At 31.1% G+C, this 16,199-nt stretch overlaps 3 protein-coding genes across 3 annotated transcripts; 2 read left to right on the top strand and 1 right to left on the bottom strand.

Annotated features, from left to right (window-relative positions):
* Window positions 1-8,567: 8,567 nt before the first annotated feature.
* On the bottom strand, window positions 8,568-11,021 carry LOC120163837 (serine/threonine-protein phosphatase PP1 isozyme 9-like). The gene is made up of 4 exons (XM_039173660.1): window positions 10,741-11,021; window positions 9,896-10,455; window positions 9,238-9,417; window positions 8,568-8,828 (listed from the first exon to the last, which is right to left on the bottom strand). Exons 1-4 carry the CDS (start codon window positions 10,928-10,930, stop codon window positions 8,568-8,570), a joined length of 1,191 nt encoding a protein of 396 aa, XP_039029591.1. The 5' UTR covers window positions 10,931-11,021.
* Window positions 11,022-11,305: 284 nt separating this feature from the next.
* LOC120163838 lies at window positions 11,306-13,324 on the top strand. Its single transcript, XM_039173661.1, has 2 exons — window positions 11,306-11,416; window positions 12,729-13,324. The coding sequence occupies exons 1-2, from the start codon at window positions 11,344-11,346 to the stop codon at window positions 13,322-13,324; spliced, it is 669 nt and encodes a 222-aa protein (XP_039029592.1). The 5' UTR covers window positions 11,306-11,343.
* A 539-nt stretch (window positions 13,325-13,863) lies between these two features.
* Window positions 13,864-15,987, top strand: LOC120163839. The gene is made up of 4 exons (XM_039173662.1): window positions 13,864-13,947; window positions 14,055-14,161; window positions 15,435-15,623; window positions 15,744-15,987. The coding sequence occupies exons 1-4, from the start codon at window positions 13,864-13,866 to the stop codon at window positions 15,985-15,987; spliced, it is 624 nt and encodes a 207-aa protein (XP_039029593.1).
* The last annotated feature ends 212 nt before the right edge of the window (window positions 15,988-16,199 follow it).

The raw sequence follows: 16,199 nt of genomic DNA on the forward strand, positions 1-16,199 counted from the left end.
ATGTTCAATAAATTATATTTATAGTGTGTGTAAGGTTAGCAATAATTTAAAATGATTTTAAACGTATACGGTTGTTTTATCCACTTCACATTATTAAAAAAAATTAAACTCTGATATAATAATTATTAATACATCCGGCACATGTAATGTTTAACATTTAATTTTAGACCCTCAAATCAATTCTTTTATAACAATTTAATCTTATCAATAAAAATATATTAAGATTTAATTATAATAAAATTATTTCATTAACACAATATCATTATTATATATATATATATATATATATATTGATAGTATTTATCTATCATTAATATTAGTGTTTCGAAATAAACATCTTTCCAATATCAAGCTCACATTTTAACATTAATGAGATACAAATAATAGTAAGTTTTAGCAAGTGGGCAAGCAACAAACAAAGCCTATTAGAACTTGGGCTTGATAGGTACACCTTTCATGACAAAAATTAGCCCAATAGGTTATCAAGAGGGAAATTAAATCGACCTATTAGGCCATCTAAAATTTAATTTGAGATCTATGACATTTATTATTGTAACTTAGAACCCGTCACGTCAATATGACTAATTTTAATAAAATATATTTTTTATTGAAACTTATCAAATCAATGTGCTAAATTCTAATAAAAATTTATATTTTATTGAAATTCATCACGTCGATGTGATGAGTTTGAATAAAAAATATTATTTGGACAAACCTGTCATATGGGCGTGACGATTTTTCCATACACTGTAACATTTCTTGTAGATCTCAATTTAATTTTAGAAATAACCTAATGGATTACTTTTTCCATAAATTTTTAATCTTACACATATAACACTAAATTTCAAACTCTAATTATGAAATACTTTCCACTAGCATTGAATGGAATAATAATCCTACAGATTGCGGTAATATATCTATTCAATCTCTACAGATTGCGGGATTTAGGGGCTGTTTGTTTGCCTCTTAATGGAATTATTCAGCGCTGAATGCTGAACCGTTCAATATTCAGCGCGTTTGTTTCGCACATCTGAATGATTCAGTGCTGACTGATTCAGCAAAACAGTGCTGAATGATTCAGCAAAACTGTGCTGAATGATTCAGTACAGAAGTACATTCTGAATGATTCAGCACAGAATTACAATCTGAATCATTCAGAGTCAGTTATCAAACAGCATGTCGTATTCAGAGCCAAACCATTTAGAGCCTCTAAATCATTCAGCATTTGAATCATTCAGCGTTTAATCATTATGAAGAAAACAAACAACCCCTTATTTGTTTTTAGGTTTAAATTAAATATATGGTAAATTACAAATCAGTAACTGACTTTATTTTTTCCTAATTGTACTTTAAACTTTTTTAATTTTTTTCGCTGTAATACATTGTATTTTTTGGTCACTTAGTCATTTTCTCACAAACGGTATTATAAATGACTTTTATATATACATAAAATCATGTCATTTTGGTGAAAGTTTTGTTTTTTCAATGGTGTCTATTTAACGCCGTTAAATCGATGACAAAAAAAACTAATGTATTAAGTTAAGTGAAGAATTAAAAAAAATTGAAGTTGTAAAATAAGAAAGATTGTAAAGTTCAGTGGTTAAATTTGTAATTTATCCTAAATATTTTTAGGTTAATTTTATTGTTCATTTAAACAAATATTTAATGAATAAACAATTAGTTATATAAATTGGAATTAAGCGAAAGAAGAGAACGGGGTATTCATTCCACACAAAAATTTAAAGTTATATAAATTTTAGATTTTTTTAGATTTTTTATCTATAATAATACTTTTTTGTTTTTAAAATTTTATTCTCCTTAAAATAAAATCTTTAGTCGTCTCTGAACGTGGATAAAATATTTGTTATAAAGCAGAGAGTCATTTCGGTTTCGGAAAAGATCAACATAGGATGCCGTCGAGAGGACCGACTAGGTTGGGCCAAGGAGCCCTGATCCTCCTTACGACGTGTGAGATATGAGCCCTCTGGCCCGGCAAATGAACCAAATATTGCCTGCCTGGTTAGCTGGCCATCTTTTTTATCTTTACAACTTAACTAATTTCCATGCATGTCAACTCTCGATGCTCAGTTTTTGCCGCTCTTTACGTTTCTCTCTGCATTATTTGTAGTTTGTCGTCGAAGTTGAAAATCTGTAAATTATAATATGTAGATATGGAATGGTTATATATACAGAGGCGGACCCAGAAGCCTTCGTTAGAAGTTGCAAGAGCCCAGGGGTGGCATTTTTTAGGGGTGACATTTGGATTAGGGGTGGCACTTGTGGAGGGATTGCTTGGGATACCCCGGGCACCATGGAGGTCCACCCCTGGATGAGGGGTTGCCCGGGATACCCCGGGCTCCATGGAGGTCCGCCCCTATATATATATATATATATATATATATATATATATATATATATATATATATATATATATATATATATATATATACACTTGCATAATGAATTTTGCTGATTTTATACAGAGAGCTTGTAATTCATGCTTTTTTTAATCTTTATTCAATATTCTTAGCTATAAGAGCTAGTAGATAATGGGTTTTGATGTTGGGATAGATTTATTCATATTGGATTATTTTTTACATTATGATAAAAAAAATTAGCATTTGATCAAATAATTATTTTAAATATTTTAGTATTTTAGTTTTTAATATTTTATTTTGAGATAAAAATAATTTTGTGATGAAAATTATTAGTTAACGTACAATCAAAGTTTTAAAATAGAAGTATTTTATTCTAAAATAAAATATTAGAATCAAAATGTTTTAAAAGTAATGAAGGATAAAGTACTTATTTAATCAAATGTTGTATTTTAAAATAAAATGTTAAGAGTCAAAATATTAAAAGAATAAAGATTAAAATAATTATTTATTTAAATGTTAAATATTTTTAATATTATACCATCATATTTTTACTTATTTCTTTGATAATCACAATTACTAAAACAATTGTAACTATTTATAATAACTATCATATTTAAAATAAATTTCGAATCAAACGATTAAGTAAATTTTGAATCAAACAATTCCAGTTATAAATGAATTATTGTTATTCTGCGAGATTATAAGTTTGAGCACAAAAAAGTCAGGCGTAAGAGAATTATCTTTAAATAGATTTTATTTAATACTTGTCTAGATTAATAGAAAAATATTTAAAAGAAATCATTTGATTCGTAATTCATAAATATTGAACTCTAAAATTTAATTATATAATACATAATATAATATATTCATGGTATTATTATTTTCTTAGAAACACTAAATAGGTATTTATCGTAAGATTTAATTTAATTTAGTTATTAAAATTGTAAAGCAAGTAACGTTGTAGAGACGTTAACTCAAGGTTACTAGCTTCTCAATTATACATTAAAAGTTCAAAATCAAATGTAGGAAACTTTCAAGGAAACCTAATTTAAGGGTAACGAAAGACACAATCGAAAATATTATAATATTTATAATATTTTAAGTTGAATATAACTTAAAATCTTAATTTTTTTTCTTGATATTTTTTGGTTGAAGATCTTCTTTATAACATTTTAGGTTGACAATCGAAATTGTTGAAAGGTTAACATTTTAGATTGTGTCTAATCTAAAGTATTATTATTTTTATAATATTTTAAAATACCTCTATTTATTATCGTTCTCTAATATTAAATTAGGCTATTGTACGAGGTAACTACCTCAAGATAGACAAAATGGTTGTCCCTTATTCCTATATGTAATGGGATAAGGGGGAGGTAAGATAGTATAGGTTGAGAGCAGCTTCCGTAGGAGACCTCCGAATTATGAAATGCCCTCCATGAGACTCGATCCCACGACTTCAAGGTTAAGAACCTTGTGCTCTACTTCAAGATAGACAATTTCGTGTAAATGAGTTATCTCGTTTGACACGAAAAGGTCTCTTCATTGACCTTAAGCTACTACCAAACAACACGTTAAATAGCTTTTATTGTTAGTTTGACTATTATCATGATACTACTTTTTCAATATATAATATAAGAGAAATGATATTGATTGTGTTGAATTATTGTTAAACACAATTATAATTTAATTTATTAAATAATTTGCGTGGTTGGAGAAAATGTTGTTTTCTTTTAAATGTTTTAAATTCAAATAATTACATTAGTAGAATATATATGTTATCAATGACTAAGAAAGATTTTAAACAAATACTGCATTATAAATAGAACATGTTCCACTATAAGTTGTAAAATTAACGTAGATGGGGCGTTTTCCCACAATAACGGTATTGGGGCTATTAGAGTTGTTGCGTGTGATCGTCATGGAATAGTTGCTGGGGGACTTGTGCAAAGACTAGAAGAAATCCATTCTACTGAACCGGTCGAGGCTTGTAATTTTATGATAGATCTCAGAATGACTATTGAAAATGGATGGGCGGAGGTGATCATTGAAGGGGATGTCATCATCAATCATCTATCTAGTTCACAGAGAGACATTTCGATGATCAGATTGATGCTCAACGAGCCACGCTTACTTTTGACATGCAATCCAAATTTATTAGTTTCTTATGTTAATCGTGAGGCAAATCCGTTGCCCACTCGCTAGCACATTGGGTTCTCGTCGAGGTTCAATAATTTTTTGTTTGTGTTTGATGTATCAAAGTGTATTATGAAACGATAATCCTTAATGCTATTGATATTTAATCTAATTTAAGCATTTCTTAAAAAAAAAATCTTAACCTAGATGTTGAATGGAATTCAAGAATAACCCCTAGCTTTGTTTTGGATTTAGGAGTCAGTTTTACTAGTATAATTTATAATATATAATAATACATTAATAAGGATATCATTATGTAGTACTATTAATTTAAGAGCATATTAAATACTAATATTATTATATTATATTATATTATATATGTCAATCTCTGGGGTCATAGTTGCTATAATTATTCAAACCAGCTCCCCACAAGGAATTGACCAAAAGCACAAATGGGATGGAACTTTGTGCTTTATTTATGAATTGAGGATGAAGGTAATTCAATATGTTGAATTGAGTTACCTTTCTCCTTACAGAAAGTCACACCAAAGGTGCCATTGTTTTTCAACCCAGAATATCATTTTTCTCAGCAACCAAACATGGCTTGGAAGACAGCCCCTGTGCTGGTTCTGCTGCTGTCATTTTCACTGATTTTGCCTCCGTCTTCATCAGCAAACACTCACTTTGGTAAGTCCACTTAAGACCTTCTTCATAACTTATATGCATGAATAATGATTTGCTTCTGTCATGTGTGTGAATTATACTAATCTTTACACCAGTGTACATAGATGCTCAAAATATTTAAATTTTATTGATTTTGATTCGATTATATAAAATCAGTTTTTGATTAAATCTTATAGGATTATGTGTTTTTTTAAAAATTTGGATTCGAGGTGGATTGAGATAAATTATATGAAGGAGAAAATCGAGATTTGGATAAAGTCGGATTTCGAGTAACGAATTTTTTTATTCAATTTCGTTCGGGTAATAACTTTATTGTCTCTTGTATAGATAGAGATAATTACAATAGAGCCCAATCTCTATGTTTTTTCATTTCTCCTCTTATTGAGAAAAAAAATTATTTATTTTGAGTTGAGTAGACATGTGGACACCAAACATCGAACGGGTCGGGGTCGGACAACCAAAAAATCGACCCTTCATGTACCTATCCCTACTAGTGTAGAACTCATTTAGTTTTGAGTTGATTACATTGTATGTTCTCAAATTATGATTCTCATTTTAAATTGATCCATAAACTTTTAAATGTTTTAATTTTATCTTTAAACTTGGACTATTATTATAAATTAATCCTTAAACTTTTAAATATTTTAATTTCATCCCCAAACTATGATCTTCATTCTAAATTGGTCTCCAAACTTTTTTAACATTCCAATTTCATCTCAAACTATACTCATATACTAATTGCATCCCTTGTTAATAAAATCGTTAGGTTAAGTTATATTATTATATGTTTTAAAAAAATTAGGTTAAATTATGGTTGAAACTAATTACATATCTGGATGAATTTGGGATGAGATTGGAATGTTCAAAAAGTTTGGGGACTAATTTAGAATGAAGATCATAGTTTGGGGATGAAATCAAAATCTTTAAAAGTTTAAGGACTAATTTAGAATGAGAGTCATAGTTTGATGATGAAATTGGAATATTCAAAAGTTTAAGAACCAATTTGAAACAAGGGTTATATTTTGAGGACATATGATGCAATTTACTCTTTAGTTTTACACGTTTTCGTAAAATTTTTAACTTTTAACATTTTAACAATTCCATCATTGAACGTATCAATACATTATGTTTGTAATGAATACTCCTTACTTTGAATTTTGAAAGACTCTAAATCCCAACTTTAATACATAAATTCTTAATCTTACACATATAACACCAAATTTCAAACTTTAATTATGAAATACTTTCCACTATCATTGAATGGAATAATAATCCAAAAAATATTTACTTTTTTGTGCTTTGTTTTTATTTAGGCTTATTGTACAAATCTGATTTTGGAAAAACTCTCATATTGATACACGTGTCGATATATTCGACATAGTCAAAATACAAACATCACTGATACTAAATTACAATTTGAACAGTTATTAAAATATCATGTCCAAATTCAATACGAATTTAAAATTTTCTCGAAAATTAATGTACTAATTTAGGACAAAAGAAATTTAAATACTAAATTGGAAAAACAACCAATTTCATATACCTAATTGTATGACAATTTTGGATTACTATAGGGCAGAAGATGAATGATGGGGTTAAGAGAAATCTAATAGGTGTAGACCCACCAGGAAGACATGGACCTAGTGGTATGGTACCCATTGGTGGTAATAGCAACAAGCAAAAGCTTAATGGAGCAATGGAAATCGACGGTCATAATTAATGGTTAATAAATCTGATCACTTGTGTACTTATATCGTATTTGTATTATGTTATATGAACCAAACGATCTTACCGATTAAATGAACGATTGTTATTCCTAGAAGTTCTGGATTCGACCATCAGCGATTGTATTATATTTGAATATTCATTGTCAAATAGTTAAGAATATTTAAACGCTTATAATTACACTGGATTAATTCAAAAAAACAATAAAGTTATGTTCTTATATACTTTCGTTTGTATCACATTTTAATTGCATTTTTTTGTTTGCACTATAATCAGATAATGTATAAAATTATTAATAATTAGACTCATCAAGTGGTTTCAGCGGACAAAGTAAAGAGAGTACTAATGTTTTTCTAAAGATTCTAAGTTCGAACAATTACGTCTGCAGGATGAATATATTGCCGATGGTTAAAAAAGATTCTAAATAAATACTATTTTATAATTATCTCTTACTATTAAAAAATATTAGTAATTAACACAAATACAATTAGGATTAGATATTCTCAAATTTCAAAACTAATAAGAACAGTAAGGATTAAAACTAAAAAAACTAGAGGAGATAAAACTTAATTTTATTAATATTTAAAAATAAAATGACAAAAAAAACCTTTAATGTTTATTAATTTTTTAATCATGTCTTTAAATTTTCTCTGTCAATTTATACCATAATGTTTTAATTGAGTGATTGTACAATATGAAAAATGCAATTAATTTGGAATATGAAAATTGCAATCAAAATAAAAATTAAACAAAAAAAAGTATGAATTTACGATCTTTCAATTTTATTTATTCTGATTTTATTTTTAAGTACCACCATATTATTGAATTTAGGGAAAAAATCATCAGAGGTCCCCATACTTTTGGGGGGAAATCAATGTATCCTTTATATTATTTTTCTCTCAATGTGGCCTTCCAACTAAGAAAATAAATCAAATGTGGTATTTTAACCAACATTTTTTGTTGTTAACCATTACAATGTTGATATGACAGTTCACTGTACTGATGTGGCGATCTATGATCTTGACATGGCAGTCTACGATGGTTGATAATGTGGCGGATGACATAACATATGGCTAAATTTGTAACTCAAACATGGAAAATGAACTGCCATATCAGTATCGTGGATCGCTGTGTCAGCACCGTGAAATGTCACGCCAGCAACGTAATGGTCAACAACGGAAAAACGTTGGTCAAAGGGTCACATTAGGTTTATTTTCTGAGTTGAAAGGCCGCATTAAGAGAAAAAAAATAATACGAGGACCAAATTATTTTTTTTCAAGAGTACAGAGATCTCATATGTTTTCGCCTTGAATTTATAATTATTAGCATGTATATTACGTAAATGTACTGCTCTAAAATTTCTAATGTCAAAATTTATTTTGATCCGAGTTTGAATTTTAAATTTTAAAATATTCATAAATTTATATTAATATAACTTTTCACATAAATTTATAATTTAGTCTAAAATTTTTGAAATATTAATGAATTTATATTTATATTTATATATATAGTTATTCTAAGAGCCAAACAGTAATTCATTCAATATTGGAGCACCATTTCTGAGACAGATATTTATAATTTAGTCTGTAATTAACCCACTGATGAACATTTGAGTCCCCGGGGTATTTAAAAAAAAAAAAAATCTTCCTAAGAAAACCGAAATACAGTTTTCCGATCAAGCTTGCCGAGATTTCCGATGTGTCGAACAACGATATCCCTACCGGAAACTTCTTGGTTCACGGGCGCATCAGGTTGTTCCGATCTTTTGTGGCTGTTGAACATAGATGCAACAGAGTTAATGATACATTGCATAGGGGGTCTAATAAACCCAAACTTGGTTCGAGTTGCAAGAAACTCGAACTTCCGGTTCAGAAGTTGGTTCGAATTCAATTTGAGATAAAAACCAAACTACTAAAGAATATATTCAAGGGATGCACCTGTGGTTGGCAAAAATTTTCTTTTGGTTATGTAGAACCTTCAGTTAATGAAATGGTAGAATAGCCATTTGGTCCCCCACAGTTTGATAAAAGTGTTGTCTTAACCACAAAATAAAGAGTTTTTAGTTAATAAAATAGAAAATTTTCTCTTTGACTCCCCTAAAAATTTACAATTCAATCCTACCCCTTAATAAAAAAAATGTTGTTTCACCCTTGAATATATTAAAAGTAGAGAAGATTGATGAGGCTTGTAAGTTAGTTGAGAGAAGTATTAGTATCATTGAATTTGGCTTTCTCGAGCTCAACTCGAACATAATCGAGTCAAATTCGAGTTTCATTCGAGATGAGTATGTATCATTTATACCCGTAAATGCACGTACCTTCTTTAAATTGGCCTTATTGCTTGGCACTGCTGGTTTCAATATCTCAAAGGAGCACACAAGAGCTTCATCAATACTCAATAGAGCACCAGCATTGTCAAAATCTCCACCGTAGTTTGGAGCTGAAAATATTGTTACTAATTTCCTATTAGCAAAAAACTCGTACCCATCCTCCACTACCTGCATTCAAAACTTTAGGTTAATTCGAACCCCGAAAAATTCGACGATATGAACTATAACTAGAAGCACTCGTGTCTAACATTCGTTTTCGACAAATGTGAACACTGGTACGAAAATATGAGCCTCCAAGTATATGAAGATTTTTGACAAAAAGTTGAACATAGTCTTATCCTATACTCACACCTGACTCGGAGCTTAGCTTAATCGGTTTATACGATCACCTTTAAGTGGTGATTTACTTGATCCATAAGTATAAAGAACCTGGCTTACTTTTCCCACAAGCATAAAGAAATTGGCTTACTTGGTCCATAAGCTAACTTAGACTTGTTTCATGCTGAAATTCAATACTCAAAAAGAAATTGGCTTTTGAATTCGGAGTTTCGTTCAGTTAGTTTATACAACCATAACCCGGTAAGTTTAGGGTTTGGGTTTAGTTTGCAGTTTAGGGTTCGAGAGAGAGAAAAGAGAGACGACTTACTTGGTGACCACGACAAATAAGATCGAGGTCATTCTTATCCAAGAAGTTAGCGATAATATCAGCACCGAAAGTGCACGAAATGCCTCGATCACTATCTGCCCATCCCTCTACGTTCGGATTAGGGTCGGACCAGAGTAGGTCACATAGAAGACCTCCATCGGGAACTTCCGTCGGCCTCTCAATCTCCTTGATCTGATCCAATTTTTCCAATTCCGGCGACAACCCGCCGTGCATACAAAGCACCTTCTCATCGATGAGTGCAGCCACGGGCAAATGGTTAAAGCAGTTGGTGAAAAGTTTCCAAAGACTGACGTTAAATCTCCTTTTACACTCATCATAAAACCCATAGATCCGGTTCACCTTGGCGTCTTCGTGGTTCCCTCTCAAGAGAAAAATCCGGTCCGGGTATCTAATTTTGTAGGCCAAAAGCAAGCATATTGTCTCCAAGCTTTGCTTGCCCCGGTCTACGTAATCCCCAAGGAACAAATAGTTTGATTCCGGTGGATATCCACCGTACTCGAATACCCTCAATAAATCTTGGTATTGTCCATGAATATCACCTACAAATAAAAACCTTTAATATCAACACATTTGAATAATTACATGTACTATTGAGAATAAAATGTTAACTTTTTCTTTATATTTTACGTACATTTTCGGTTGAATCGAAAATGTTAAAAGATTAACATTCAATTGAAAATGTTTAACTTTTTTAAATATTTTCAGTTAGGTTCATTTCCTGCCGCTGTTTAATCTTACCGTACGATAGAACTTCCCACATAAACCATTGCAATTCAATGCATTTTTGATGAAAAAAAAAAAGGGAGAAAGAAGAAGAAACTAACCACAGATTCGAATGGGAGCACTGATCTGAAGAAGATTAGGCTGAGAAATGAAGATCTGCTTAGCATTAATGCAGAGCTGCCGAATCTCTCCCTCCGAAAGCTTAACCTGTTTCCCTCCTTTCCCCTCCAATAACCTCCGTATTATATCATCCAATACCGCCGTATCCATTACTCCCTCTATCGTCATCATCACAAAGCTACCAAATTTTCCTGGGAAATTATGGATAATCCGACTCGATTTTTGTTTTTTTTTTCAAATAATGTGCGAGGAAAAATGGTTATTTGATGGTTTGTTAAAAGGACTTGAAAGCATTAAGATGGGGAGGAAGAAAGATCGGGGATCAAACGAAGGGAAAGAAATGGATTGAAGAAGATGAAACACATTTAGAGTAATTCATGGAAAATTTGTTGTTGTTACTTTTATTATTTGATTTAGTAAATTTTTGTTAAATATAAATGATTTTTTTTAATCATTTTCGAATTTAAGCTATTACACAAATTTGATTTGAATTGTTCAGCTGCCTTGATCCATTAAATAAGGCAAGCAGTACTATTTATCTGAATTACTCCAATTTTCTCTCATCTTTTTCAATCAGCTGCTCAATGGATTTGAAGGAAAAGAAAAAACAAATTATTCTTCTTTTCATCATCGGATTCATCGTTCTCAAGATCACCGGTAAGAACATTACTGCATTCAATTTGTACAAATTTATAAATGTTCAAATTTGAATCTAAAATTTCATTTGATGCTTTTAAAATTGTCGTGTATATTGTAATCGTTAGATTAAAATATAGGGTAAAGTACACAAATGGTCTCCGATTATAGGATGTTGTTTTATTGGGTCTATTAATTATTAAAAGTTACAAAATGATCCTTCAACTACAGAAAGTCATTTTTTTTAGTTCATCGACTTAAAAGTTATATAACGGTCACTCAACTATTCATATGTTTCAAACTCATCATTTTCTGTTAAAAATGGACAGCCCTCTCAATTGGTTGTTGACCTATTGACTGGGATGCGATAAAATCATATTTTAACGATGTGTATTGGCACCTTCATTTGCTTTCAAGCTTTGACTCGATGACATAATGTTTCGAGCATTAGCTCGATGACATAATAAAAATGGAGACTCGATCCACAAAATACAACTCAAACACCCTATAGTTGGGAGACTATTTGTGTATTTTACCCTAAAGTGTATATATGCATAACCGAGTCAGATCCAACTCATTTGTTTGTATATTATAATAATTTTAAATTTCATATTTAGTACTTAAACTATTAGTTTTGGCCTATTTTAATACCTAAACTTTTAATTTTTTAAAATTATACCTAATATTTAGTTTTTGTTTCGTTATAGTACGTTGCTATTAAAAAATTAATGGGAGATCTGTATGTGGCGTCTTTTTATGGGTAAATTGCATCGTTCATCACTCAATTATCTTCTCAGTCCTATTTTGCTCACAAAAGTTTTAATTTTTTTTATTTTAATTACTTAACTTTCAAATTACTCCTAATTTAATCACTATAACTTTCAATTTTTTTATTTTAAATTATTTATTAATAAAACAATTATAATAATATCATTTCACAAAAAATATTAATAAAATAAATTAGAGTGATTAAAATAGCCGCAATTTGAAAGTCGAGTAGTTAAATTGAATTTTTTTAAACTTTAGTACCAAAATAGGATTGAGAAGATAGTTGAGTGATTAATGATATAATTTACCCATAAAAATGCATTGTTATGTTTTTACGAGGTACTAAAATGAAACAAAAACTAAAAATTAGGTATGATTTTAAAAAATTGAAAGTTTAAATACTAAAACAAATAAAAACTAATAGTTTAAGCACTAAACGTGCAATTTGTCCTATTATAATGGATAGTTATACGAATATATCGATTTACAATTATTTTTACAGAGTATTGAATACTAATCCTTGTCTTACAATTTTTTTTTTCCTTCAAATTCTTTCATGTTGTAGCCGAAAAGTGTAGGGAACTAGCTGGGGAACAAAAAGAGACATTATCCCAAACTGGTAAATTTTCCTGGTTGGATTGTTTTGATTTCGGCACTGGTTCCATTGCCTGTGCAGCCAAACAAGCCGTCACACTTTACGTTTACAACATGAGAAGCGCTCGTGTTGAGAAGGCAAAACTGCTAGCAATGGACAAGGCGTTAAACGATGCGATGTCGCAGGGCGTCCCGTTCAAAGATGCAAAGAAACAAGCCGAGAAGGTCGGTAAAAAGGCGGCCAAGCTGGCGTCGGAACAAACCGATCGCATCACGGGTCCGATCATTACGTCCGGGTGGGACTTCTTCGAAGCCGTTTACTACGGAGGGTCGTTTCCCGAAGGGGCCTTTCGGGGTCAAGGGATGTTGCTCGGTTCATATGGTGGCGGATTTTTTGGTGAGCAATTGTTCGGGAGGTTAGGGTACCTTTTGGGAAGCCAATTCGGGGGTTGGGTGGGTGGCAGGATTGGGTTGATGGTACATGATGTGGCCGTTGGGGTACAATACCTTATTTGGTTCTTTCGGGACGAAGAGTTCCGTCGGAGATTACGAAACTCCGATACATGAAAACTGACAAAATTTCGAAAGATTACAATTCATATGTTTTATGAACATCTTAATACGTATAAGATCAGATTAATTTGAATCAAAAAGGAAATTCTAGTTTTCTAATGTATAATGAGGTCCAATAACACGCAACTCAAACATCATTTATATATATATAAGCAAATATCTTATTCAATCTCATCTTCATCAATTATTTTAAAGAAATTTCTTAAAAATTTATAGTGGGATCTATAATATCTATTATAGTATTTTTGGAACTCGTCACGTGGATATGATGAATTCTAACAAGATATATATTTTTATTGAAACTCATCACATACTCATGATGGTTTCAACAAAACAATATAATAGATTCCATAAATCCCAAAAATATATTTGAAGATGTCCTATTTCATTAATTAATTATTCCACCCGCATTATTTGTTTGATTTTACCTATAAAATGGTTTATTACGAAACGATCTTCCTCGTGTGTGTGTCATTGACGCCAAAGTCCAAAGAAGCATCAATTGAACAGAAGAAAAAAAGAACACAGGAAACATGTATGTGACGAGCAGTCTTTCGAAATATAGGAGGAATCCGGTTGAGGTTCCGGTGACGGTGGCACCGCAGTCGGGTTTAATGGTGTTGAGAGGGGGCGAGAAGCGGCCGAGAAAGAAGAAGTGAAAGGGTTTAACAACAGAGGGTTGTTTAAGAAACTCCCACTGCCTTCAAACGCTGTGTTTTTTCAGCTAGACTTTGATGCAGTGAGAAGGTATTCGTTGTTCATCCCGGTTCTTGGTCAGCCTTTGCCTTCCAATCGCTACTATATCATCCATGGCAATGGAAAATACAAAGGGTAATTCTCACAACCTTCTTTTTTATTTGTTTTTAAGACGGAAAATTGAGTTCGGGATTCGATTCCTATTACCACTTTTAAGAGATAATTATGACATTATTTCTTGATTTAATCGATTTGATTTAAGAAAATTTAAAACCGATTTTAACGGACATGTACATGAAAAAAATACATAATCAATTGTCAGACTTATAAAGATAACCGAAATAACTAAGTCAACTCCATCTTCCAATTCGGTCTTTTCATATAAGCTGCCAAAATTATTTATTTTCGAGTTAATTGTATAAGAGATTTTTAAATTGTGATTTTTTTTAATTTAATTATTAAAATTTTTGAAATATTTTATATCGGTTTGTAGTTTGTAACTCTGTTCTAAATTGATCTTTAAATTGTAAAATGTTCTACGCCAATCTTTAAACTACCAATATATTGCATCTTACTCTTTTCGTTAATGTGTCGTTAATTCTATTTGTTAAAAAATCAAATTATCTTTTAAGATCATGAGAATTGAATCCGTGACATTCTAAAAAAATATTTATCTATCAGTCCTCAAATTATCAATAGCATTCTATTTTAGTTATTTAATTAACATGTTCACTCACCGGATAAAAATTTAATTTGTTTTTAAGATCATGTGAATATTTTAGTAGATCACGAGTTTAATTCTCACGACCTTAAAAAATGTATTGATTTTTTTAATCAATAAAATTAATGTCACTTTAATGAAATAATTAATATAGGATGACAATGATAGTTTGACTATTGATATAGGATATTTTAATATTTATATTTAGAAGAAAAAAAAGACATAATTTGGTGACAAAATATGGAATTAAAATTGGAATAAACTAAAAGTTTAGCCTTTAAACTATTAGTTTTTGTTCGTTTTAATATCTAAACTTTTAATTTTTTTAAAATTATACCTAAAGTTTAGTTTTATTCATTTTACTACCCCATTAAAAACCTAACGTTAGGTTTTGAAAAAAATATTAATAGGAAGTTTTGGGAAAAAAATTGTAGGAAGTTTTTAAAAAATTGAAAGTTTAGGTACTAAAACATATCAAAAGAAATAGTTTAGGTACTAAACATGTTAAATTTTTAACGGCGGAGTATTAAAATAAAACAAAAACTAAACATTATGTATGATTTTGAAAAAATTAAAACTTTGGGCATTAAAACATATAGTTTAGTTACTAAACACATAGTTTACTCTTAAACTAAACCAAACTTAGCATCCCTTGCCTACTCAAAAGCTTTTACGAAACTCAAACAGGTTACCATGCCAGTGTGCAACCGAAGACGACGAGAGTTTATGTTGCTCAGGAAGATTCATACCGGACATGAAACCGAAACCATTTGATCACAGAGATGAATCCCAGCAGTTCGAAATCTGCAGCACAGCCAGAGATTGTTTCATCGCAAAACCCAGCGTTCCTCACGGTTTGCCCCCCAGATTCCTGAGGTTCTGGTTCCGTTAGGAAATAAAAAAGGTGTATCACTTACAAGACGATGCAAAAGGGCTCGACGTCTCGATCCAATCACACGTTCCGGAACTCAGTTCCGGGACGAACGTGATCGTCAGGATATGGTACACGCCTTTCATGTTCGTTAAAGATCATTCTTTGAGAGTACAGATTGAGACGACGTTGTTTTATAACATGACGTTGGAGAGATTGTGGGAGAAAATACATTCATCGGAGAAAAATGATGGGATGTGGAGAAAAGGTGATGTGGCAATGAGTGTTGAGATAGAGAGGGAGGCTGATTTCTTGTTTGGGGTCCAAGTGGTGAGAGGTGGTGGATGTGATTATGAAGGCTTCGTTTAGTTCAGATCTGGTTGAGCTCAGCGGTTCTCGAGGGATGAGGTGGTTGGAGGAGTCGGTAGGGTGGGTCGATGGGGCTAAGGTGGTGGAGATTGGCAGTGATGGTGGCGTCGAAGGTTGTGAGTGTAGGAGATTTGATTGTTATCTGTTGTTAGAGAGGTTTGCTTTGAGAAGAATGGATGGGAGTTTGGTGCTTAATTGTGATTTCAGGCATA

Source organism: Hibiscus syriacus, unplaced genomic scaffold, assembly GCF_006381635.1.
Source record: "Hibiscus syriacus cultivar Baekdansim isolate YM2019G1 unplaced genomic scaffold, ASM638163v2 tig00111498_pilon, whole genome shotgun sequence".
NCBI lineage: Eukaryota > Viridiplantae > Streptophyta > Magnoliopsida > Malvales > Malvaceae > Hibiscus > Hibiscus syriacus.